This window comes from Furipterus horrens, unplaced genomic scaffold, assembly GCF_987537825.1.
Source record: "Furipterus horrens unplaced genomic scaffold, mFurHor1.1.pri manual_scaffold_7, whole genome shotgun sequence".
Taxonomy (NCBI): domain Eukaryota; kingdom Metazoa; phylum Chordata; class Mammalia; order Chiroptera; family Furipteridae; genus Furipterus; species Furipterus horrens.
This window is the reverse complement of record NW_028327177.1, coordinates 118,679,270-118,699,040: the sequence shown is the minus strand read 5'-3', so window position 1 is coordinate 118,699,040 and position 19,771 is coordinate 118,679,270. Positions and strand designations below refer to the sequence as shown.

The 19,771-nt window shown below is 35.4% G+C and overlaps 1 protein-coding gene across 4 annotated transcripts in view; it reads left to right on the top strand.

The window, feature by feature from the left end:
- TBC1D5 (TBC1 domain family member 5) overlaps positions 1-19,771 on the top strand; it is a 463,871-nt gene that overhangs the window by 325,951 nt on the left and 118,149 nt on the right. For all 4 annotated transcript variants that reach the window (XM_090284379.1, XM_090284381.1, XM_090284378.1 and 1 more), the window contains one exon: positions 13,273-13,415. In XM_090284379.1, the coding sequence (XP_090140505.1) occupies positions 13,273-13,415 (143 nt within the window). The remainder of the gene's footprint in view (positions 1-13,272; positions 13,416-19,771) is intronic.

Here is a 19,771-nt window from a genome sequence, read left to right as displayed (position 1 = left end):
CTATTTTAAGGAAATCACCCGAATAGCAAAGGATACTGAAAGATATTGAAAATAAAACCATTTACGTAATATTCATATCAAAGTGAATTTAAAGCAAATAGCATTGAATGAGATAAATGAGAACATTTTATAATGAAAAAATTCATAGTTCACAATGAAGAGCATTCGTTAATCTTTGTACTTGCCCCTCCCCCTCAAAAAAGAAAACAGAATTTACAAAGTAAGAGCTGCAGGAAATTTAAGAAGAAATACATAAAAATGCAATAGTAGTAAATAACTTGTACCTCTCCTCATTCATGTTAAATCAGGCCTACTCTATAAAGCAGGGATATAGGGAACCTATTTACATTTAATAAGTCAGATCTAAGTGATATATATCAAACTTCTATACTATAAACAGAATGAAATGAATGTATCCATAGAATATTCATTTTTGAAGTAGGCACACAGAAAAATTTGAATACATTTCATGTAGTGGAAATGGCACAGGCTGTAATTTTTGGCAAAAATACTTGAAATTAATAACAAAACAGACAACAACTCACAGTAAAATATATAGCAGAAAATAGTAAAATTTTCTTTACTCTTGCACTAAAAGGAAATAAAATTAAAATTGCATAATTTAAAAAAATAATAAAGTATATTTATCATAGCTTATTGATTTTGACTAAAACAATGAAAATACTCTTAGAAGTTCTTAACTTGATATTTTTATATTACTAAACAGAAGGGAATAAAAATATATGAATTAGATATTCATCTCAAGTAATGAGGATATAACAGCAAAATAAATCTAAAGACAACTAAAGGAAGAAATTAAGACTAAAAGCAGTTATGAATTAATAAGAAAACAAATTACAGAACTAATACATGTAAGAACTTTTGGGTAAAAAAATTAATATCTTTACATAATTTAAAGTTTAACATAACAGAAAAATATAAAGTGTACATACATAAATTAAAAATAAATTACGAAATCACACATTTCTCAAGGTACAAATTTCCAGTTTTAAAATGAATAAGTCATGGGAATGCAATGTACAGCATGGTGATCATAATTAATAATATTGTATTGCATATCTGAAAGTAGGCTAGGAGAGTAGATCTTAAAAATCTCAACATAAGAAAAAAAAGATTGTAACAATGTATGGTGACAGATATTAACTGAACTTATTGTGGTGATCATTTTGCGCTATATATAAGTATCAAATCATTGTATTGTACATTTGAAACTAATAAATATTATGTCAGTTGTACTTCAAAAATAAATAAGTATATTTTTCATCACAAAAATAATTTTTAAAAAATACACATTCTAGTATAGCCAGTAATGTTCTGGAACAAAAAGTGTCATTAGCCCCACCCATTTTTTAAATGTTTCATAGCTACCATAATTCTATCAGTTTGGAATTACATAACACATTATTAGGCAGACCCATTGGTAAAATAAAACAGAGAATCTGAAATAGCCCTGGCTGGTGTGGCTCAATGGATTGAGCGCCTGCCTGTGAACCGAAAGGTCACTGGTTCAATTCCCAGTCAGGGCACATGCCTGGGTTGTAGGCCAGGGCCCCAATTGGGGACATGCAAGAGGCAACCAGTCGATGGTTTCTCTCACACATTGATGTTTTTCTCCCTGTCTTTCTTCCTCCCTCCCCTCTCTCTAAAAATGAATCAATAAAATCATTTTTTAAACAAATCTGAAATAAACTTTAAAAATATTTTTTTTAATTGTTATTCTATCACAGTTGTCCTAATTTTTCCCCTTTGGCCCTCTCCCCCCATATCACCCCCTGTTTCTACAGGCTTGTACATATGGGATTTAAATATATGATAAAAGTAGAATTTCAATGCAATAGCAAAACAGTGGATCATTCAATAATAGTTTTGAGAACTAACTGGCTATTTGGTAAACCGTGAAACTATATCTCTATTTTTATACCAAAATAAATTCCAGATGGGTCAGTGATATTAACAGAACTGGAAAAAAATTATTTTTAAATTCTTATGTGGAGAATTCAAAAACCTATAAACCATAAAGAAAATGCTTGGTAAATTTGACATTACAGTAAAATTTCTACCTGGGAAAAGAGACCTCCCTGTAGCTTGAGATGGGAAAAGTTAGGGATCACTAAAACTTCCTTGGTCCCTGATAACTTTTGGGCCCACGACTGTATCCCTCTTCTATACTCTTAAAGTATTGTTTCTCCAACTTGAGTTTACAGGCTTGTTCAAATACAAATTACTGAACCCTGACCAGAATTTCTGGTTTAGTAGTTAAGGTGGGTAAGGTCCAAGAATTTGCGTTTTGAGCAAATACCCAGGTAATGCTGATGCTACTGGTCCAGGAACCACACTTGGAAAACCACTGTTTTACCATATGCCCAAACCCCCCTTTTTTCCTGAGATCACTCAGTACCACTCTTTGCAGTCAGAGTCCTAAATCGAGCTGAAGTGTTGAGGTAACATGAGCTAAGCACTTAGCTTCTTCCCAGATATACTTCACATGCTCAAAGACCTGCGCAGACACAATCTGTTATCTGCGTACATGCATAAAGTTAAGTGCACACATGCATCTATGTTATGAAAGAATGTTGGCGGCCCGTAGCAAGGTGGATTTGGAGGAAGAGGATCTCGGACCAGAAGGGAAGTTATTTCTCATTGTATGTCCTGTTAGGCTATAAAATTCCTTTTTTGCCACTTGCAAAAAAAAATTACTCTACCAAACAATAACCCCCACATAGTCTTATTTTAATTCACAAGAAATAAAAGATTTAGGAAGTGAGAAAGGAGGCATTGGTCAGAGTACCACATTTCAGACTTTGAAATCTAGGATTTGTAGCTTCTCAGCACCAGCAGCCAGCCACCGTAACTGCTAGCTGATGTGGAAAGTAAATGAGTGTTGTTGATGAAAATAAATTTAAAGTATTTTATGTGATGTTTTTGTGCTTCATATTCGAGTTGGTTTATGAGCAGATTAATTTATGAACATATTATATACCATGATGCCCTTGGTAAGCTAAACTTCACTGAGTTTCTGTTCTCTCCCTTAGCCCAAAATACAATTCTGAACCGCAAAAGTCTTTCTAAAATCAGCTGACCAAAAGTGGCAATTAATTTTTCTTTGTAAGTTCTTAGTTCTTTATAGTTTCCTTAATGAGTTTCCTTGATAGGAAGCTCTCTAAATCTTGTATGGTCCCATAGTTGTAATTACCACTAAATTGTAACTGGGGTACTCATGAACTAGCAGATCATGATTCATCAAAATAAGTTCCTCAGAAAGCTCCATTTCTTCTACTCGAAAACTCAGTTACCATACAGGTGACAGCAATAGTAGATATTGTGCATTCAGAATCTTATGACTCTGTCATTAATGTGGAGAGGTGAGTTTTAGTATAAATCTGAATAAGATATGCTTTAGGAATTAAAGAGGAGAATTCAAGAGGAGTATAAAAGAGTAGAAGGGACACGGAGTGAGGAGTTAAATTATCATGGCATAAATCTATAGTCTGCTTTTGATTGGGGTTTGTTTCAGGCTGTGCTATGTCCCTATGTTGAGACACCTGTAACATGCAGGTGCCTGCCCTGCCTGTTTGGATCCATGATATTATGTACTGGGCAGGGGGCTGAGGAAAGAAATCACCTATCTGTGAAACATGTAGGAGTTTCTTCACAGGTGATCCCAATCCATATATTCCATAGACCATTTGAAGAAATACTGCTTTTAGAGAATTATTTTCAGATTATATATTTGATAATACCTTCAGAAATCAAAAAGTTATATAAAGTTATGGTATTTGTCATTACCAGAAACTGTGTGCCTTTATTTTAAAACATTGAGTGGCAATCATCTATACATAAGAAAACACATTTTCCTTGCTTAGTGTATATTTGTCCTTATTTTTAAAAAATTTACACACACACACACACACACATGTACAGTTGATTGTGAAGTGACTTGGGTGCTGAACTTCTGCTAGGGAGCTAGGACAAAGCAGAGCAGCCAGCCCGTGAGCCCTCTTTGGTTCCCATTCTGCTTCCACTGTTTGGGGAAAGGGAATTGGTGAAGGCTGTTTGACTTCTGAATTTCTCACCAAATCCGTATACCCAGTTAGTGACTGTGGTGGTATTGACTGCCCTTGACCCTACTGGCTTCTTTAGAGTTTTCTTCTTTCCTTGGTGTCTCTGCATCCTCCCTTCTAAGTCATCTGGGCCTCATGCAGATACATTCAGCTCTTCATTTATCTGCATTAATGGATAGGAACTAGGGTGAATACTTGGGGGGGTGTAGGGGGACAAAGGTAGGTTTATAGTTGTGAGTATGCAAAACAGAGTTTATTCTCGTATTTTTAATTGTGTTATTTTCCATACAAAAACTGTAAACTGACTTTTGGCCAATCTTGTATAATTCCAAATGGTGGATAATCCAAAAACAATTATACTTGATTTTGAAATGTATTTTGTAATGTTTTAAATTGTTTTTACCTTCCTAATTATATTTGGCTAATGTTACCACTAGTTTGCATTCCCTGAACATGCTCCTTTTGATTGGGGGCTTAAAGGGAAGGGGTCACAGAAAAATGTAGAGTGACTATGGGAACCCAGGTAGATCATACTTTCTTTGAATTAGAATTTTACTTTGGATAATTCTCATGTTGATGATTGAAGGTTGTCAGCATATCATTCAGTTTCGGGCCTAGCACAGTACCTACTATACAGATTAAAAAGTGGCCCAGCTTCAACAGCCTTTGGGAGGCTTCTCTCTCACTCCCCCATGTCTATGTTTCTTCTTTTAATTGAATCTTTTTTTAAGTAGTGTTTTCCTGGAGATAGAGCTAGACTGTTAAGAGAGGCTTAACTCTGTGTGTCTTATGTCTCAGTCATTAGGTGTCTAGTGGCCATTGGTCCAATGATTAGGCATGTTAAATAAGCTGATTTGAGGCCCCACACCAAGGACTAAGCTGAGGAGATGTGGAGGGAAACCAATGTCCTATATAGTGATTCCCACAGTGTGTTTTACAGCTCAGCAACATCAGCAGCTCCAGGGAACTAGTTCAAATTGCAGATTTTCAGGCCCCATCTAAGTATCAGATCAGAAAACTTTGAGAATGCGTTCTGGGAATCTGCATTTTAATAAGCCCTCTAGGCAAGTATGAGGCATGCTAACAATCCAGGCCACTACTTTAAGTAGAAGTGTTACCCAATAATGTAAGCATTTTCTCTCCTGGAGTAATATATTACATGAATGCACAGTGGGTTTTAGAGCCCTGACAGCTGGCACCAAAATGGGCAGGAAATAAGGATCTGTCACCTACTGCAATACATCTCAAATTTAACAGACATACAGATCGCCCAGAGGTCTTGTGAAAATAAAGATTCTGATCCGGTAGGACTATACAGTATTGGGGTCTGGGAGTGTGCATCTCTAACAGACTCCCAGGTGCCTGGTCCTTGGATCACGCTTTGAGTAGTGAGTTTCTAGTAGATGGCAGGCCACAGCTGAGGAGAGTCTGAAGTATGGGCAAGCGGGGGAACAAAGTTCAGGATATGAAGGGGTTGGTCCAAGAGGGCAGAGGAGACCTTGGTCAATTTCTGCACAGGTATGAGCACTACCTGTGTCCAAGGATCCCTGCAGAGATGAGAGAAGCCCAAGGAAATGTTTGATGAGGAGCCAGGAAACCTGGGAGAGAGATCAATGATTCAGGCTCAAGATCAAGAAGACTCCTTGGTAACGAGAACTGACCCGGGAAGGAGGATTCATATTAATTTAATAAATATTTCTTAACCCCTTACTCTATGTTCAACACCAGGTAACCCCAAGGAGCTTCTGATCTACTGGAAAAGGGGAAAAAACAAACTCTTAGTAACTAACCCTTAAGCTGAGATTTGTTTATGAGTCCCCTTATGTCTGGAAAATGTAATTGGGAGCAGTTGACACTAACAAATATGGAACCTCCGAACACCAGGCCTGAGTGAAGCACTTGTCCTTGCCTCTGAGTAGCCAGGAAAAGTCAGAGTGCCTTGTGGGATGGGGAAAAACAGAAAAAAGGGCCAATGAGAAACCAACCCCAGACGGTATTTACAACTATAGGTAAGTGGTAGTAGGTCAGAGGGAGTCAAGCTGAACTGCTACCTTTCAGGAATGGGTCAATGTGACTCTTGATGATGTATGACCAGTGTACATATTTGTGGTCTTAACCTCCATCCCAAATCACATGGATTCTGATATTTCTTAGCTTAGTGTTATACTTCATGTCAGTTCTCCCAACAATGTATATAAATGTATTAGGAGATTTATGCAGAGGAAGTTGAAAAGTGTTATTCATTAAGGTTAAGATCCCATTGGTATTTGAATTTTGTTTTGTTTTCTAATGAGTTTCAGATTAGGAAGGATAGGAGTAATTATTTTTTAGCACTTCTCTATGCTTTTAGAAAACTGATTTGATCATAATTCCCTTTCCTGAAGGTAAAATGACAGAACAAAGCCTATTTACAGACTTTCTAGAAGTAAAAATTTTCTGTAGTATGAATAATAACTAGTATTCACAGAGCCTAAAATTAATTTTTTTCCCAACATGATCACCAACTGTACATTAACTTTTCATGTTCTTATTCATAGTCAGTAGTGACTTCCAAGTAATTTTTTTTTCCCAAGGAGATGCCAGTAGCTCACCTGTAGTAGAGCCCAAGTAAGTGTTAGTGTAGAGAGATTACCCCTCAGGAATGTTTACCCCCATTGACCTCTCAAGTTGGGCCTAAGACTGCAGCTGCACCGTGGTTGGAATATACAATAGGATTCTTAAAGAGAGCACATCTTAAATCTATATTGAAGTATTAGCATCTTTCACTAGGTTTGTTTGAAAATATTGGTAAATCCCACATCCTGATATTACTCAGTCCTTGAAATATACTTCTAAATCTAAATAGGAAGTATACCTTTAAAAAAGGGTCATGTGAGTGCATGTGTGAAAATGTTCAGTCATATTATAGCCTCAAAACATAACCATTTCCCTGTCCTGTGTGGCTCAGTTGGTTGGAGTGCCATCCCATAAACCAAAAGGTCAAGTGTTTGATTTCTGGTCAGGGCACGTGCCTGGGTTGCCAATTCAGTCCCCAGTCTGGGCACATACGACAGACAGCTGATCGATGTTTCTCTCTCACAATGATGTTTCTCTCCCCCTCTCTCTCCTTCCCTTCTTCTCTAAGGTCAGTAAATAAGCATGTCCTCTGGTAAAGATTTTTTTTTTAAATGTGACCATCATCTGTGCTCAACATCCTCATGAGCATCTTATACCTGTGGATAAACATAGACAAGGCTTTGCTTTCCATTCAGAATATTTTTGCAAAGGGCATATTATAGTTGTTCTGATTTTTTTTTTTTTAAAGAAACAGCTTCAAACACTTGCCACAGAGAATAAATTACAGTAGGCATGGATGAATGATAATTATTAGGAACTTATTTTTGGAGTAAGAAACCTTCCTTAATAAAGGGCTATGTACTGCCCTCTGAAAAGAATATAGAATTTTCCCCAAAGTCAAAAATATCCTTCTAACAGTTTATGTACATATCCTGTGGGGACTAAATTAGGTTTAACATGTGTTTCCAGAAAACCAAATTCATGCTGAGTTGAACCCACGGATTATAAGGAGAATGTAGAGAGCAAATTTGAATCCTTTAAAGATAATAACAATTTGGAGTTTCACTTCCTTCTATTTTTGAAGCAGAGTTTGATGGGCCTAAAGTATTCAAACCTTTCTGTAATGTATGCAGATCCCAAGTATTTTTAAGAGAACTGAATTGAAATAGTTGACTACATTTTTAAAAAATTAGTGAACAAGCTAAACATCTTTCAGTGATGTATTTTACAGAGCCATTAGAAGAAGAATACATTTGAAATTAGAAAAAATGATTTTTTTTTTTTAGCTTTCATCTTTTGTAGTTTTGCTCTCCAAGAAGTCAGAATTAGAGATGAGAATGCCTTGTGACCACAATTATAATAACTGCAGTATTTGGTTCTAATTTTAATACTGTTTTCACAAATGCTGTTGATATAAAGGGAAACTCAGGGTAAATTACTTTTTTTTTTTTAATTGAGTATAAAGGACACCAAAATAAAAAGAACCTAAACTCAGTCAAGAAGATGACAGCCACAGAGATGAAAATTTAGATTTGCTTTTGTTTTTCTCTGGTACTAATGCAAAATTTGGATTCTGTGGTTAGTTCCTACCAGGCATGGATTATTTAAAAATTATTTGTTAGCTTTTAAAAGTTAATGCAGCCTGGTGCAGCCACTTTGGAAAACACTATGGAGCTTCCTCAGAAAATTAAAAATGGAACGGCTCTTTGACCAAATGATCACACCTCTGGGAATATATCCTAAGAAACCCGAAACACTAATTCGAAAGACTGTATGCTCCGCCATGTTCATTGCAGTGTTATTTACAATTGCCAAGATCTGGAAACAGCCCCCATGCCCATCAGTAGATGAGTAAATAAAAAAAAACAAAAAACAGTGGTGCACTTACACAATGGAATACTACTGGGCCATAAAAAAAGAAGGAAATCTTATGTTTGTGACAGCATGGATAGACCTGGAGATTATTATGTTAAGTGAGATAAGCCAGTCAGAGAAAGACAAATACTGTATAATTTCACTTATACGTGGAATCTGATGAACAAAATAGAAACAGAGGCATGGATACGTGGAACAGCTGTCAGAAGGGAGGGGATTTGGGAGGCTGGATGAAAGAAGGGCAAAGGATGGATAAACGGGGCAGAGGGAGACTTTGCTTTGAGTGATGGGTGCATCCTGCAGGGTGCAGATGATGTTTTGTTGAGTTGTGCACTTGAAACCTGTATGGTTTTAGGAACCAATGTCACCCCAATAAATTCAATTAAAAAGTACATGTGAACAGAAAGCAAAAGTTAATATCATTAAGCAAAAATCCAACATTGTTGTTTGTGTTTCAATATGCTTACCCAGTATTACCATTTCATGATCAGAGATTACTTAAGATGCCCTTAAAATGCTTGTTAAATTAAATTAAATTTACCTTTACTACATTACTTTTTTGTCCCAAGGTGGTAATATTTATATCTCACTAAAGGGTCATTAAAGGAAAGGAAAAAGGAAATCAAATCTCGTATATAAATTTTTTTCCGCAGGTATAATCTCACTAAAGCCAGATTGGATTAAGGCTATGTTTATTTAAACCTCAGTCAAAATGGTCATTTTCATAAATTGGTTGATAAAAAATGGATTTCTCTTGGTGTTTCCATGGGTCATTCACCAAGCAATAATACCACCATGAGTTTCTGATCCCCTGGGGATAGTGGCTTAATTACACAAAAATTTTAAATTGAAAATAGTAGCATAAGTGCAAACATAGAAATTGTCCTGTCTTTGGGTGGTTTATAATTAAGCTTGATACCTCAGATAGTCTTTTTTGTTTGTGGAGATTTTAATCACTAAATAGATCTGGTAACTTATGAATTATTGTATTACCACAAGTGATAAGATGTCTACGTTAGCAAGCATTACAATCTGCAGGTTAACATACATAAAGCAAGATTAATAGTATCAAGCAATTAAACTGAAGCATTTTTATGGGAAAAAGAAAGGTTTAATTCTGTTCTTAAGTGTAACTTAAAAGTCTCGCTAAATATTTTTAAATGTAATAAAAGCATGTTAATTTTAGGAGTGACTTTCTTATAAGACCTCATTTCTTAGAGTAAGTTTTCCTTTCTAAGAATAGAAAAGCTTACTAAAATAAATAAGAACTGAATTTTTCCTTTTAAGCTCAATAAAGAAAGCCCAAAATAGCACAGGAAATTTTGTGTGTGGTGAATATATGTATGAACTAAATCCAATTGGGATAAAAGTGATTAAATTATTGATAGGGTCATTGTTGGTCCCAAAGCATTCCATTAGTTATATGATACTTCTTAAATATTTTGAGATTGTCTCCTTAATTTGTCTATAACTGAATATAAAATGGAAGAAACTGTATTTTGCTTTAATTTAACATACTTTTATGTACAACTTACAAACAGTCTTGTATAAAAGAAACATGTTAAGCATCTAAAAACAATTTTTTTCTTATGTGTTTCTGGATTTTTTTTTTTCACTTACTGAATTATTTTTATGCCTCCACTAACAAGATCAATGTCTATTTTTCCAATTTAGCTACACCTTTGCTTCTCAGTAGCATGACAGTTGGCTTTACAGTGAGTTTAACAAAACCTTGATAAATACATCGAGCACTTAGCAAAATGCACAGAGCTCTTGACAAAGAACATTTTAGAAATCTCTCTCTCTCTCTCTCTCTCTCTCTCTCTCTCTCTCTCTCTCTCTCTCTCTCTCACACACACACACACACACACACGCACGCAGAATTTGGTTCTTGCCCTGGAATTATTTAGCAGTGTACTTGGCAAGGTGAAACTTCAAAAATGAAGCAATGTGAAACATTTATAAAGGCACATCATAGATTACACATTAAATATAAAAGTGCTGAAGACTTACATTCTATGTAGTTTTGAGGATATGTTTTATTCAATGTAGATTACAGATGTTTTCAGTACCCCTCGTGATAATGCTGCATTGGAAATCAGTGTGTGTATGTATCTGTGGGGTCATTTTTGAAGCTAACCCAACCCTAAATCATCAGGAAAGTTGCAAGAAGTTGGAGCAATAACTGGGCATTTTGTTACAGAAATAATAGGAATATAAATTATTTCTTCAATAGGCTACTTGTTTTTTTGTTTGTTTGTTTGCTTTATTTTTGTTTTTTGTTTGCTCTTGATGCACTGGGTGTGATGAAACTAAAGATGTAATTGTCCCTAAGAAAATGAGAGAAATTTGAGCTTTGAGGAAAGGGAAAAAAGATAGTATTTTCATGTGTGGTATGTTTGAACTTCATCTCTTTTTTTTTGCTAAATGATATTATTACAATACGATGTCAACTGGTTTCAATAGGAGATAGCAAGGAAAACACAGAAATTTTTTGCCCTACAAATAAAATAGCTAAGCAAAAGCAATTCCTTTCAAGAAACAGCAGCGGTAGTTACTAAATGGGTTTATTCAAATAAGGAAAGCATTAAAATATCCTTCAGGAATGAAAGTGGCAAGTTCAGGGCATGGTACTAGTTTATAGATTTGATGCTTAAATTTTGTACTAACATCTAGATTTGATCCAGAAGGAATCAGTTAAGTAGCATAATTTTTAATTTTGAAACAGCCAAAATTTGCCTATTCATTAACCAATATAATTATTTTACTAATTTATTTAAAGATATTTATTTATTTACTTAAAGATATTTATTTAATATATTTAAAATGTTCATTGTAATGATTTGATGTATGTGTACATTGAAAGAAAGGATTCCTGCCACTTAGTTAATGAAGACATCTGTCATCTCACGTATTTATTTATATATTTTTGGTGAGAATATTTAAGTTTTACACTCTTAGCAAATTTCAATTATGCAATACAGTGTTATTAAGTATACTCCCCATGTTATATATTAGATCCTCATTGATTTTTTAAATTGATGAATTTTTCCTCCTGTTGTCTCAGTTGAATAACTGTGAATAACACATTTTAAATGTTTAGTCATTTAATAATTTACCAGTTTAAAGATCCTCTAAACAGGTGCCCAGAATGGTTTAACCAGCTACTTTTTTGCTTTGTCCATTCCTCTGGGTCTCCTGATACTTTCTGTAAAACCAGCTAATTCTTTATAATTAAGAAGAGCACCTGTTTAATTTAGAAATATTTTTATACTTCTTAAACAATAAATATTAGCATTTGTAATTTGAAAGAATTGGAAGTGTGTAGAGAATAATGTTTTCTTCCTAAGCTGCATAAATACAAGCACATTAGATTAAAAGGTACATTTTATTTCTCATATTAGCATTAGAGTACGTATTGAAAGGTAGATAAAAATTGTGAATAGCCTGTAACATTTTTTAAAAGACAAATGTTGCTTAGGCATTAAAATTTTTCCTGAAAAACTAAATAATATATTTTAAGATGTAGTTGAAAATACAATTTAATTATTCTCTTGACTAATTTGATACTATGAGTGAAAGAACTTAAGTATGTGATCATATGGTTCCTAGTAAACTGATATATATATATGTGATTATATGTTATATTGTCACAGCTATGATTCCTCTTTAAATGTAATCATTCCTGAAGAAAGTCTTGAATTTTTTGGCCTCACTTTAACCCCACAGATGGTTATAGTCAGTTTCAAATTTTGCAAAATAGTAACATCTATTAATTGATTTTAAACAATTTCCTGTATTCTATACTGTTCGGTGGTACTAGAAATTCGAAATTTTTCATTCTTTGCTAATGTGTCAGGAGCACATAGAATTCTAGATGAAATCCTAGAGAAAGGCTGTGTAAGGAAATTGTAGCCATGTTATATAAAATTAGAAGTTAATGGATAAAAGCATATCAAAGTGAATTATTTTAATTTTCTAATGAGAATTAGATGTAAATAGCTTAGTTATCATTTACCAAAAGTGTGAAGTGTTGCCGTTTATGATATATAATTATATACAGACCCTGTTCAGTATTCTTATTAGCTGCTTATGCATAGATATCTATTTTCCTGGCCACAGAAGTAACTGTTTTGAAAAACATGCCTAGAAAGGTAGCCTCACTGACAAGGTATATCTATTCTAAAGTTAAAATTAAGTATCACTTTATGTTTCATTTGAAATAACTGTCTGTGCTTGACCAAAATAACAGATATCTACTTTTTTTACCTCCATATTGAATTTTAAAATGAATATTTTTAAAATAGGACTGAAATATTCTGTTTGGCTGTTGCAATTTGTCATATAACCATTTGCAAAAGGCTAGTTAACAAAAATCAATAGCAATCATGAAATTTTGGAAAATTATGATTTTCAACCCAAACTTACAAGTCATTTATCAGACCACTATACATTTATTTTTCTCTTTGCCTTTTTGATGTGACATATTAAATATGAAAGATTTCTGCCATTTTCAAATATTGTACTTTTGTTCAGATAAGAATAAAGTTTAATGACTGTAGCCTAGTTATAAAATTACAAAATTCATCTGAAAGCTTAAAACGTGGGTTTTACTTTATTATATTCTTGATATATAATACTTGCTCAATGCGATCAGTTAAAAAAGATAATTTTTTTCACAATTATAGGAGAAAATGATTCCTTTTTATATTACTCTCAAACGTGCTATTTTCTGAATTTTGGTTTTGCTTCTCTCCAGACGGTGGGTACGGCTGCTGTTTGGGCGAGAGTTCCCCCTGCAGGATCTCCTGGTGGTCTGGGATGCCCTGTTTGCAGATGGCCTCAGCCTGAGTTTAGTTGATTATATCTTCATAGCCATGTTACTCTACATCCGAGATGCTTGTAAGTGTTAATGACTTTGCCTACATTCAAGTAGGTGATCCTGATTTTTAAAAATATGTTTTATCTTTTAAATATACTTTATCTTTTATTCTGAATTACCATACCTACATTTTATAGTAGGGAATATGCTGAAGTTTCAAAGGAACATACTAAATATTTTTTGTTAGTTAACTGTGCACATATTGGGAGATGTGAGTAATTTTATCCTGAGAGAATTGGAATATTCCTCTGAACCATTTTTCTGAAGACTTTACTCCTGCTTTAATCTCCTCATTACCCACATTTGTGAAATGCACATATAAAAAGCTAGTATTTCAGATATGTTTAGAGCTCCACCTTCTGACAGGTAGCTGGTATTCTATGATATTTATAGAGAGATTGTAGCCGTTTTTTTATAGTATCAGCAACTCGCCAATAAAAAATAAATATTAACATTTAAAAATATTTTAACTCCTCAGTTATATTTTATTCAATTGTATTCCTCGATAGAGTGCCAAATGGTAGCTGTGCTGCATCTCGTCAGCTCTCTGATAGTCGGCAAACCAGTGCCAGTCCCTTTTGAATAGTAAGATAATCCTCAGCTTGAAGACAAGACCAGAGCATGTTTTAAATTTCAAAATACCTCAAATTGTTTTCCTTCTCAGAAAAATAATCACAGTTCACAAAACAAGATTTGTAAGCCAAAATATAATTATGAAATGTTGCATGTGATGATTAAATAGGAAGTAAAAAAGTGTCATAAGTGTAGGAGTTATAAGAAGAATATAAACTGTTTCAAGTCATTCATAATCTTGACTGTTAAATTGCTATGTGGTTCTCTTTTATTTATTCATTGAATACCATTTGTGCCAGATGCTCTTGGTACGCCTCTGGTAACACTAATAATTTTTTAAAACTTAAGATTATACTTCTTTAAATTTCCCCCAAATTACTTGAATGAGTAAATGGTAGGAGTACCACATTTTATCAAAAAAATTTTTTTTTCTGTGCCTTGAAGGTCAAATACTTTGGGTTTTGACAGACAAAGTGAAAAGCTCCTTTTTTCTGAGTCAGAGCTAAAGACATGGAAATCATAAGAGGAAACATCTGGAAAGTAGAGAACGATGTTTGGAGAGATTTGATGAATACTAGATTTTAGGATATTCAATACTAGTCTTCCATTTTAAAGTTGTCTGACTTGTTAAATATAAGCAATAAAAAACCAAAGGAATGAGAAACTTATTTGCTTTAGGTAACACAGGATGGGGCAAAAGTAGGTTTACAGTTGTTCGTATGGAAAATAATGCAATAATTAATAAATAATAATATAAGAATAAACTCCGTGTTTCTTGTACTCACAAGTGTAAACCTACTTTTGCCACACCCTGTATTTTCATAAAATGTTTCATAGTAAAGAGCTATTAAAATGTATTCTGATTTTCTATAATCTTAAACAAGTCTTTGCTCTTTGCTTAACTCTGACATATCACAAATACATTTTTAATTTAATTATCTTGTCTCCTATGCTAAGATCTACTTCTTAAAATTAATTTCATGAAACAGGCAGCTGAAACTCTTACACATTTTTCTAATCTCTTCACTGGTGATGTTAAAACACATATAGCTGCATGTGGAAAAGTGCAGGAGTAATGAAGTTGTTTATTCATTTCAGTATTTAGTCCAACTTATTTTAATTTGCTTGGTTAAATCCATAGCAGTGCGTAAAAGCTTCTAAAATAGAGTAACTTTATTACATATTTAAGGGACACTGCCCCTGTCCTCAAGAAGCTTATCAACTTGTAGGAAAGTCTAATATAATTAATTTCAAATAAATATATCCAGTGCTGTGGTTGAGGTGTGAACAGGTACCTAGAAAGTATAAAGGAAAGACACTGAGCTCTGCTCTGGGCCAGCTGTACAAGATTAGAGAAAATGGTGTAGAGGCTGGCAAGAGGAACAGCCCAAACAAAGACTTAGAAGTGCGACCCAGCTGAATGGGGGTTTGTGTATGTATATGTTTCTACAAGCTTTTGGGTATTATTGTACTGCAACCAGAAAGAGAGGCTTAACAGGTTAAGAAACTGAAGAAGTAAACAGGAATGGGATCATGATAAAAGTCTTTATCCTGGTAAGTGATAGCGAGCTAATGAAAGGATCAAATTAGAAGTGTGGTAAGTGTTCAATTACTCTGGCAGCAGCATGGAAAATAGGCTTGAAAGAGAGAAGACCAGAGCAGAGAAATCAGATAAAATGTTATAACAGTAGTCCAGGGGGAAAATATTAGAGAAATATTTGGAACTAAGATCAGCATGTCTTGATGACTAATTATGATGGGTGAGGAAGAACAGGAAGTCTCAAACTATCTCGAGCTTGCAGAGTTGAGTAACTCAGTAATGTATGTAACTTAGATAGGAAATACAAGAAGTAGCAGGTTTTAGGAATGGAAGTGATTGAGTTTTGGCCATACTGAATTTGAGATATCTGTATCAAGGCTACAGACTTCATTTTATGAATAGTTAAAACCATAACAGTGGATATGATTGCCTAAGAAGAGGGTAACCATAGATCCCAGTTTATTTGGAACAGTCTTAGTTTACACATGCTTTTCAAGAGTAGTAATTATTAAACCTGCTGTCTTTCACACTCAAAGGCATGCCATTAGGATCATAAGAATTACATGGTCCACCTACCTAAGGTGGGTGATTATAGAACAAGAACATGGGCAAAGATAGAACTCTGAGTTTAACATCAATGTTTTAGTTTCCAGTGTTAACAGTGTTTGTGTTGCAACCTCACAAAACATTGTTATGTGAGCCAAGGAAGGTGACATGGTAAGGTAAGGCTGGAAAAACCCATTCAGATTTGGTCCTGTGGAGAGGCAGTTATCTGACACCTTTGCCTATAATATTTTAATTAATACCACTAAAGGTAGCATTTAATAAACTCCATCTTATCTTATGCCTTGTTGAAGATATTAGTCCCATCTTCTCAAGTAGATTGCAAAATCCTTAGGACCAGGACCACCTGTTATAATTTTTCCCTATCCATCCAAGCATCCCAAGCTTTTCATGGGCTCAGGTAGTACTTGGCGTGATCTCAGACAGGGGGTACTCTAGACACCTGGGGGGCATGGATTTGGATGTAGTAATTGCTGAGCGGAGAGATGCCCAAAAGTTCTGAGAATACCAAGTCAAATAAATAATGCTTTTTTAATATAGTTTTCATTATGGCTTTTTTTTAAAGAAAACATTGTCTACATTTTAAATTGTGTCTAAAATTTTTCATTTTTTATTGATTCAAATTTTTATTTTTTTGCCAGCATCAAAGAAAATCATTTTCTCTAATTTACAATGTAGTGTACCTTTTATTTGTCTTGTAAATTGTATTAATAGTAAAACACTATATTCAAAATAATTTCATAGTAGATTTTTCTAACCAGAAAGTAACTCTCAAATGTTTATTGTTTATTGTTTCTTAATTTACCATCTCCCTGAACACTTTGGAAATGGAAGTTTCCTTCTTGGCACTTCTACCCACTTCCTGCCTTGTTTTTTCATCCAGCACAAACGTGTTACAAACTGTAATTTTCCTCAGTCTTCTGTAGGGGTCTCTTCAGTCATTTTTTGGCCTGGCCTGGTGTGGTAATCGTATCCTTTTTGTGGTTTAAGACATTGTTCTTTTTAGGTCTCCACTTTCTCTTCAGCCACTGCCTGTCTGCCAGTGTTTGCATCCGTCCTACCCAGAATTTCACTTTCTCTGTTTTCTCGTTAAGAGCATATTCAACATTATACTGATGTCAAAATGCAGTTAATTTCACTACAGATTGAATTTACTTGTCTTTTCTGGAAAAGCTTTACCCAAACTCAGGGACTAGAAACAAAGACTTAAATCACGTAGTAATGTGTCACAGTATTTCTCAAAGCACAAATTGGTAGTCTGATTTTTGAAGGAGTATTTCAGCACTTGGTGACAGCTAGGTCTCTTTTCCGTCCCAGACATTAGTACTGACAGTTGTTTTTATGACCATCTCAGGTACGGATATTAATCTAACCTTTGAGTTTCAAATAACATTTGTGTTACTTTATACTTTAGTGTAAAAATTATTTAAAACTGCACTATCAGGCTGATAAAGCACGTTGTCTTTTTGTGATGCTTACTTAGATTTTTTTAAATAGACTTTATTTTTAGAGAATTTTTAGGTTCACAGCAAGAAGTACAGAGTTCCCTTATACCCCTGCCCCCACGTACACACAGTCAACCCCATCAACATGCCACACCACAGTATTACATTTGTTACAATCATGCACCAACACTGACATACCATAATCACCTCAGGTCTGTAGTTTACATCACGGCTCACTCTTGGTGGTGTACATTCTGTGGGTTTGGACAAATGTATAATGACATGTACCCATCGTTATAGTATCATACAGAGTAGTTTCTGTGTCCTTAAAGTTCTCTGTGCTGTCTGTTCATCCATCTCCCCGTCCCTCTAACCCATGACAATCATTGATATTTTTATTGCCTCCGTAGTTTTCCTTTTTCCAGAATTTCATGTAGTTGAAACGTACAGTTAAACTCTTTAATTTAGTAATATGCATTTAAGTTTTCCTCATGTCTTTTCATGGTTTCATAGCTCATTTCTTTTTAGTGCTGAATAATATTCCATTGGATATATCACAGTTTATCCATTCACCTTCTAAAGGACAGCTTGGTTCGTTCCAAGTTTTGGTAACTATAAATATCAGTGTGCAGTTTTTGTGTGTGTGTGTGGCTATAAGTTTTCATTTCATTTGAGTTAATATCAAGGAGCACAATTGCTGGATTATATTGTAAATGTCAGGAGCTCTACTCATTTGGGTGGGAGAGAGAGAGAGCTGAGCTGCTAGGTATCAGAGTAACCAATTAAAACAACAATTCAAAAATGAAAGTGTTAAACCTTTACTCTCCTAATGAGGTGGTATAAGCAAGAGTCAAAAACTGGAGAAAATGTCAACTCCCTCTATTCCATTTTGCCCACGGACTAGCACACTGGTCAGGGGTCAAGTGGGTCAGCATAGATATGAGGTCATCTCACTGTTCAGGATCCTTGAATGAAAGACTCTGGCAGCGTTATGGCCCCTGAGATGGCGGGGTGTCACAGCAGGGTGCCAGTAGTGGAAAAGTACTGGGTACTAAGTCAAATGACAAAAATTTCCTTCTCCTACCAAGGCCTCAGATAAAGAGGTCTAGGAATGAAAGCAATAGGGCTAGGAATATAAATATGTGAAAGATCATGACCAACTAAGTTAGCCTGAGGTCTTGATTGCAGCTCCTCTCAGAGACCACAATGCACTGACTGTACACCATCTGGTAAAGGGAGGACAGTGTTCCCCTGAAAGGCCTATCCAGTAAAACCTTTGTATTAGGGTTCTTCAGAGAAAATAAACCAATAGAATATATATATGAGTAGATTTATTATAGGAATCAGCTCACATGATTATGGAGGCCTAGAAGTCCTGTATTAGGCCATCTGGAGAACCAGGAAGACCAATGGTGTAATTCAATCCAAGTCTGAAGGCCTGAGAACCAGAGGGCCGGTAGTCTTGAGTCCCAGAGTTCAAAGACCCAAGAACCAGGAGCTCTAATATCTAAGGGCAGGAGAAAATGGATGTCCCAGCTCAAGAAGTGAGAGAATTCACCCTGTGTTCACTTTTTTATTCCATTTAGGTCCCTAACAGATTGGATGATGCCCATTCACACTAGTGATGGTTGATCTCTTCACTTAGTCTACTGAATCAAATGCTAATCTCTTCCAGACACACTCATCGTCGTCGGCAGCCGTCCGTCTCGAGAGACGATGGTGTAGCTTCCCAAGAGTCTATCTGCACCGCCGAGAATGGCTGTGCAGTCCGACTCGGGAGTGACACGGTATCTGTCTCCTCCCGTGTTGAATCGACATCTTGCGATGACGCTGAAGCTACAGAGCCTGGGCAGGGTAATATGGAGGGTCTGCTGTTGCCCATGCAGCAGACCCCCCCTCTCTTCGCAGCTGAAGGGTCCAAGGGAAAGACGGAGTCGATACAGCTTGGTTTCAGGTGCGCCGCAGGAGTTGCCGGTGTTGACTACAACGTCAAACCGCCTTAGGGACTCCGGCTCCGGATTTTCTGTCGGGGTTTACTCCCCTAGCCTTTCCCCTGAAGAGGTATGCCGCAAGGCAGCGGAGGTTTTTTGGAGTCAGAGTTTTCCTTCTCTGATGTACCCTGACTGGAAGATCGAACCAGCGACACTTAGCTCGCAGGCCGACGCTCAATCCACTGAGCTAAACCAGCCAGGGCTTAGACACACTCATAGACACACACAAAACTAATACTTACCAGTCTCTCTGGGTATCCTTT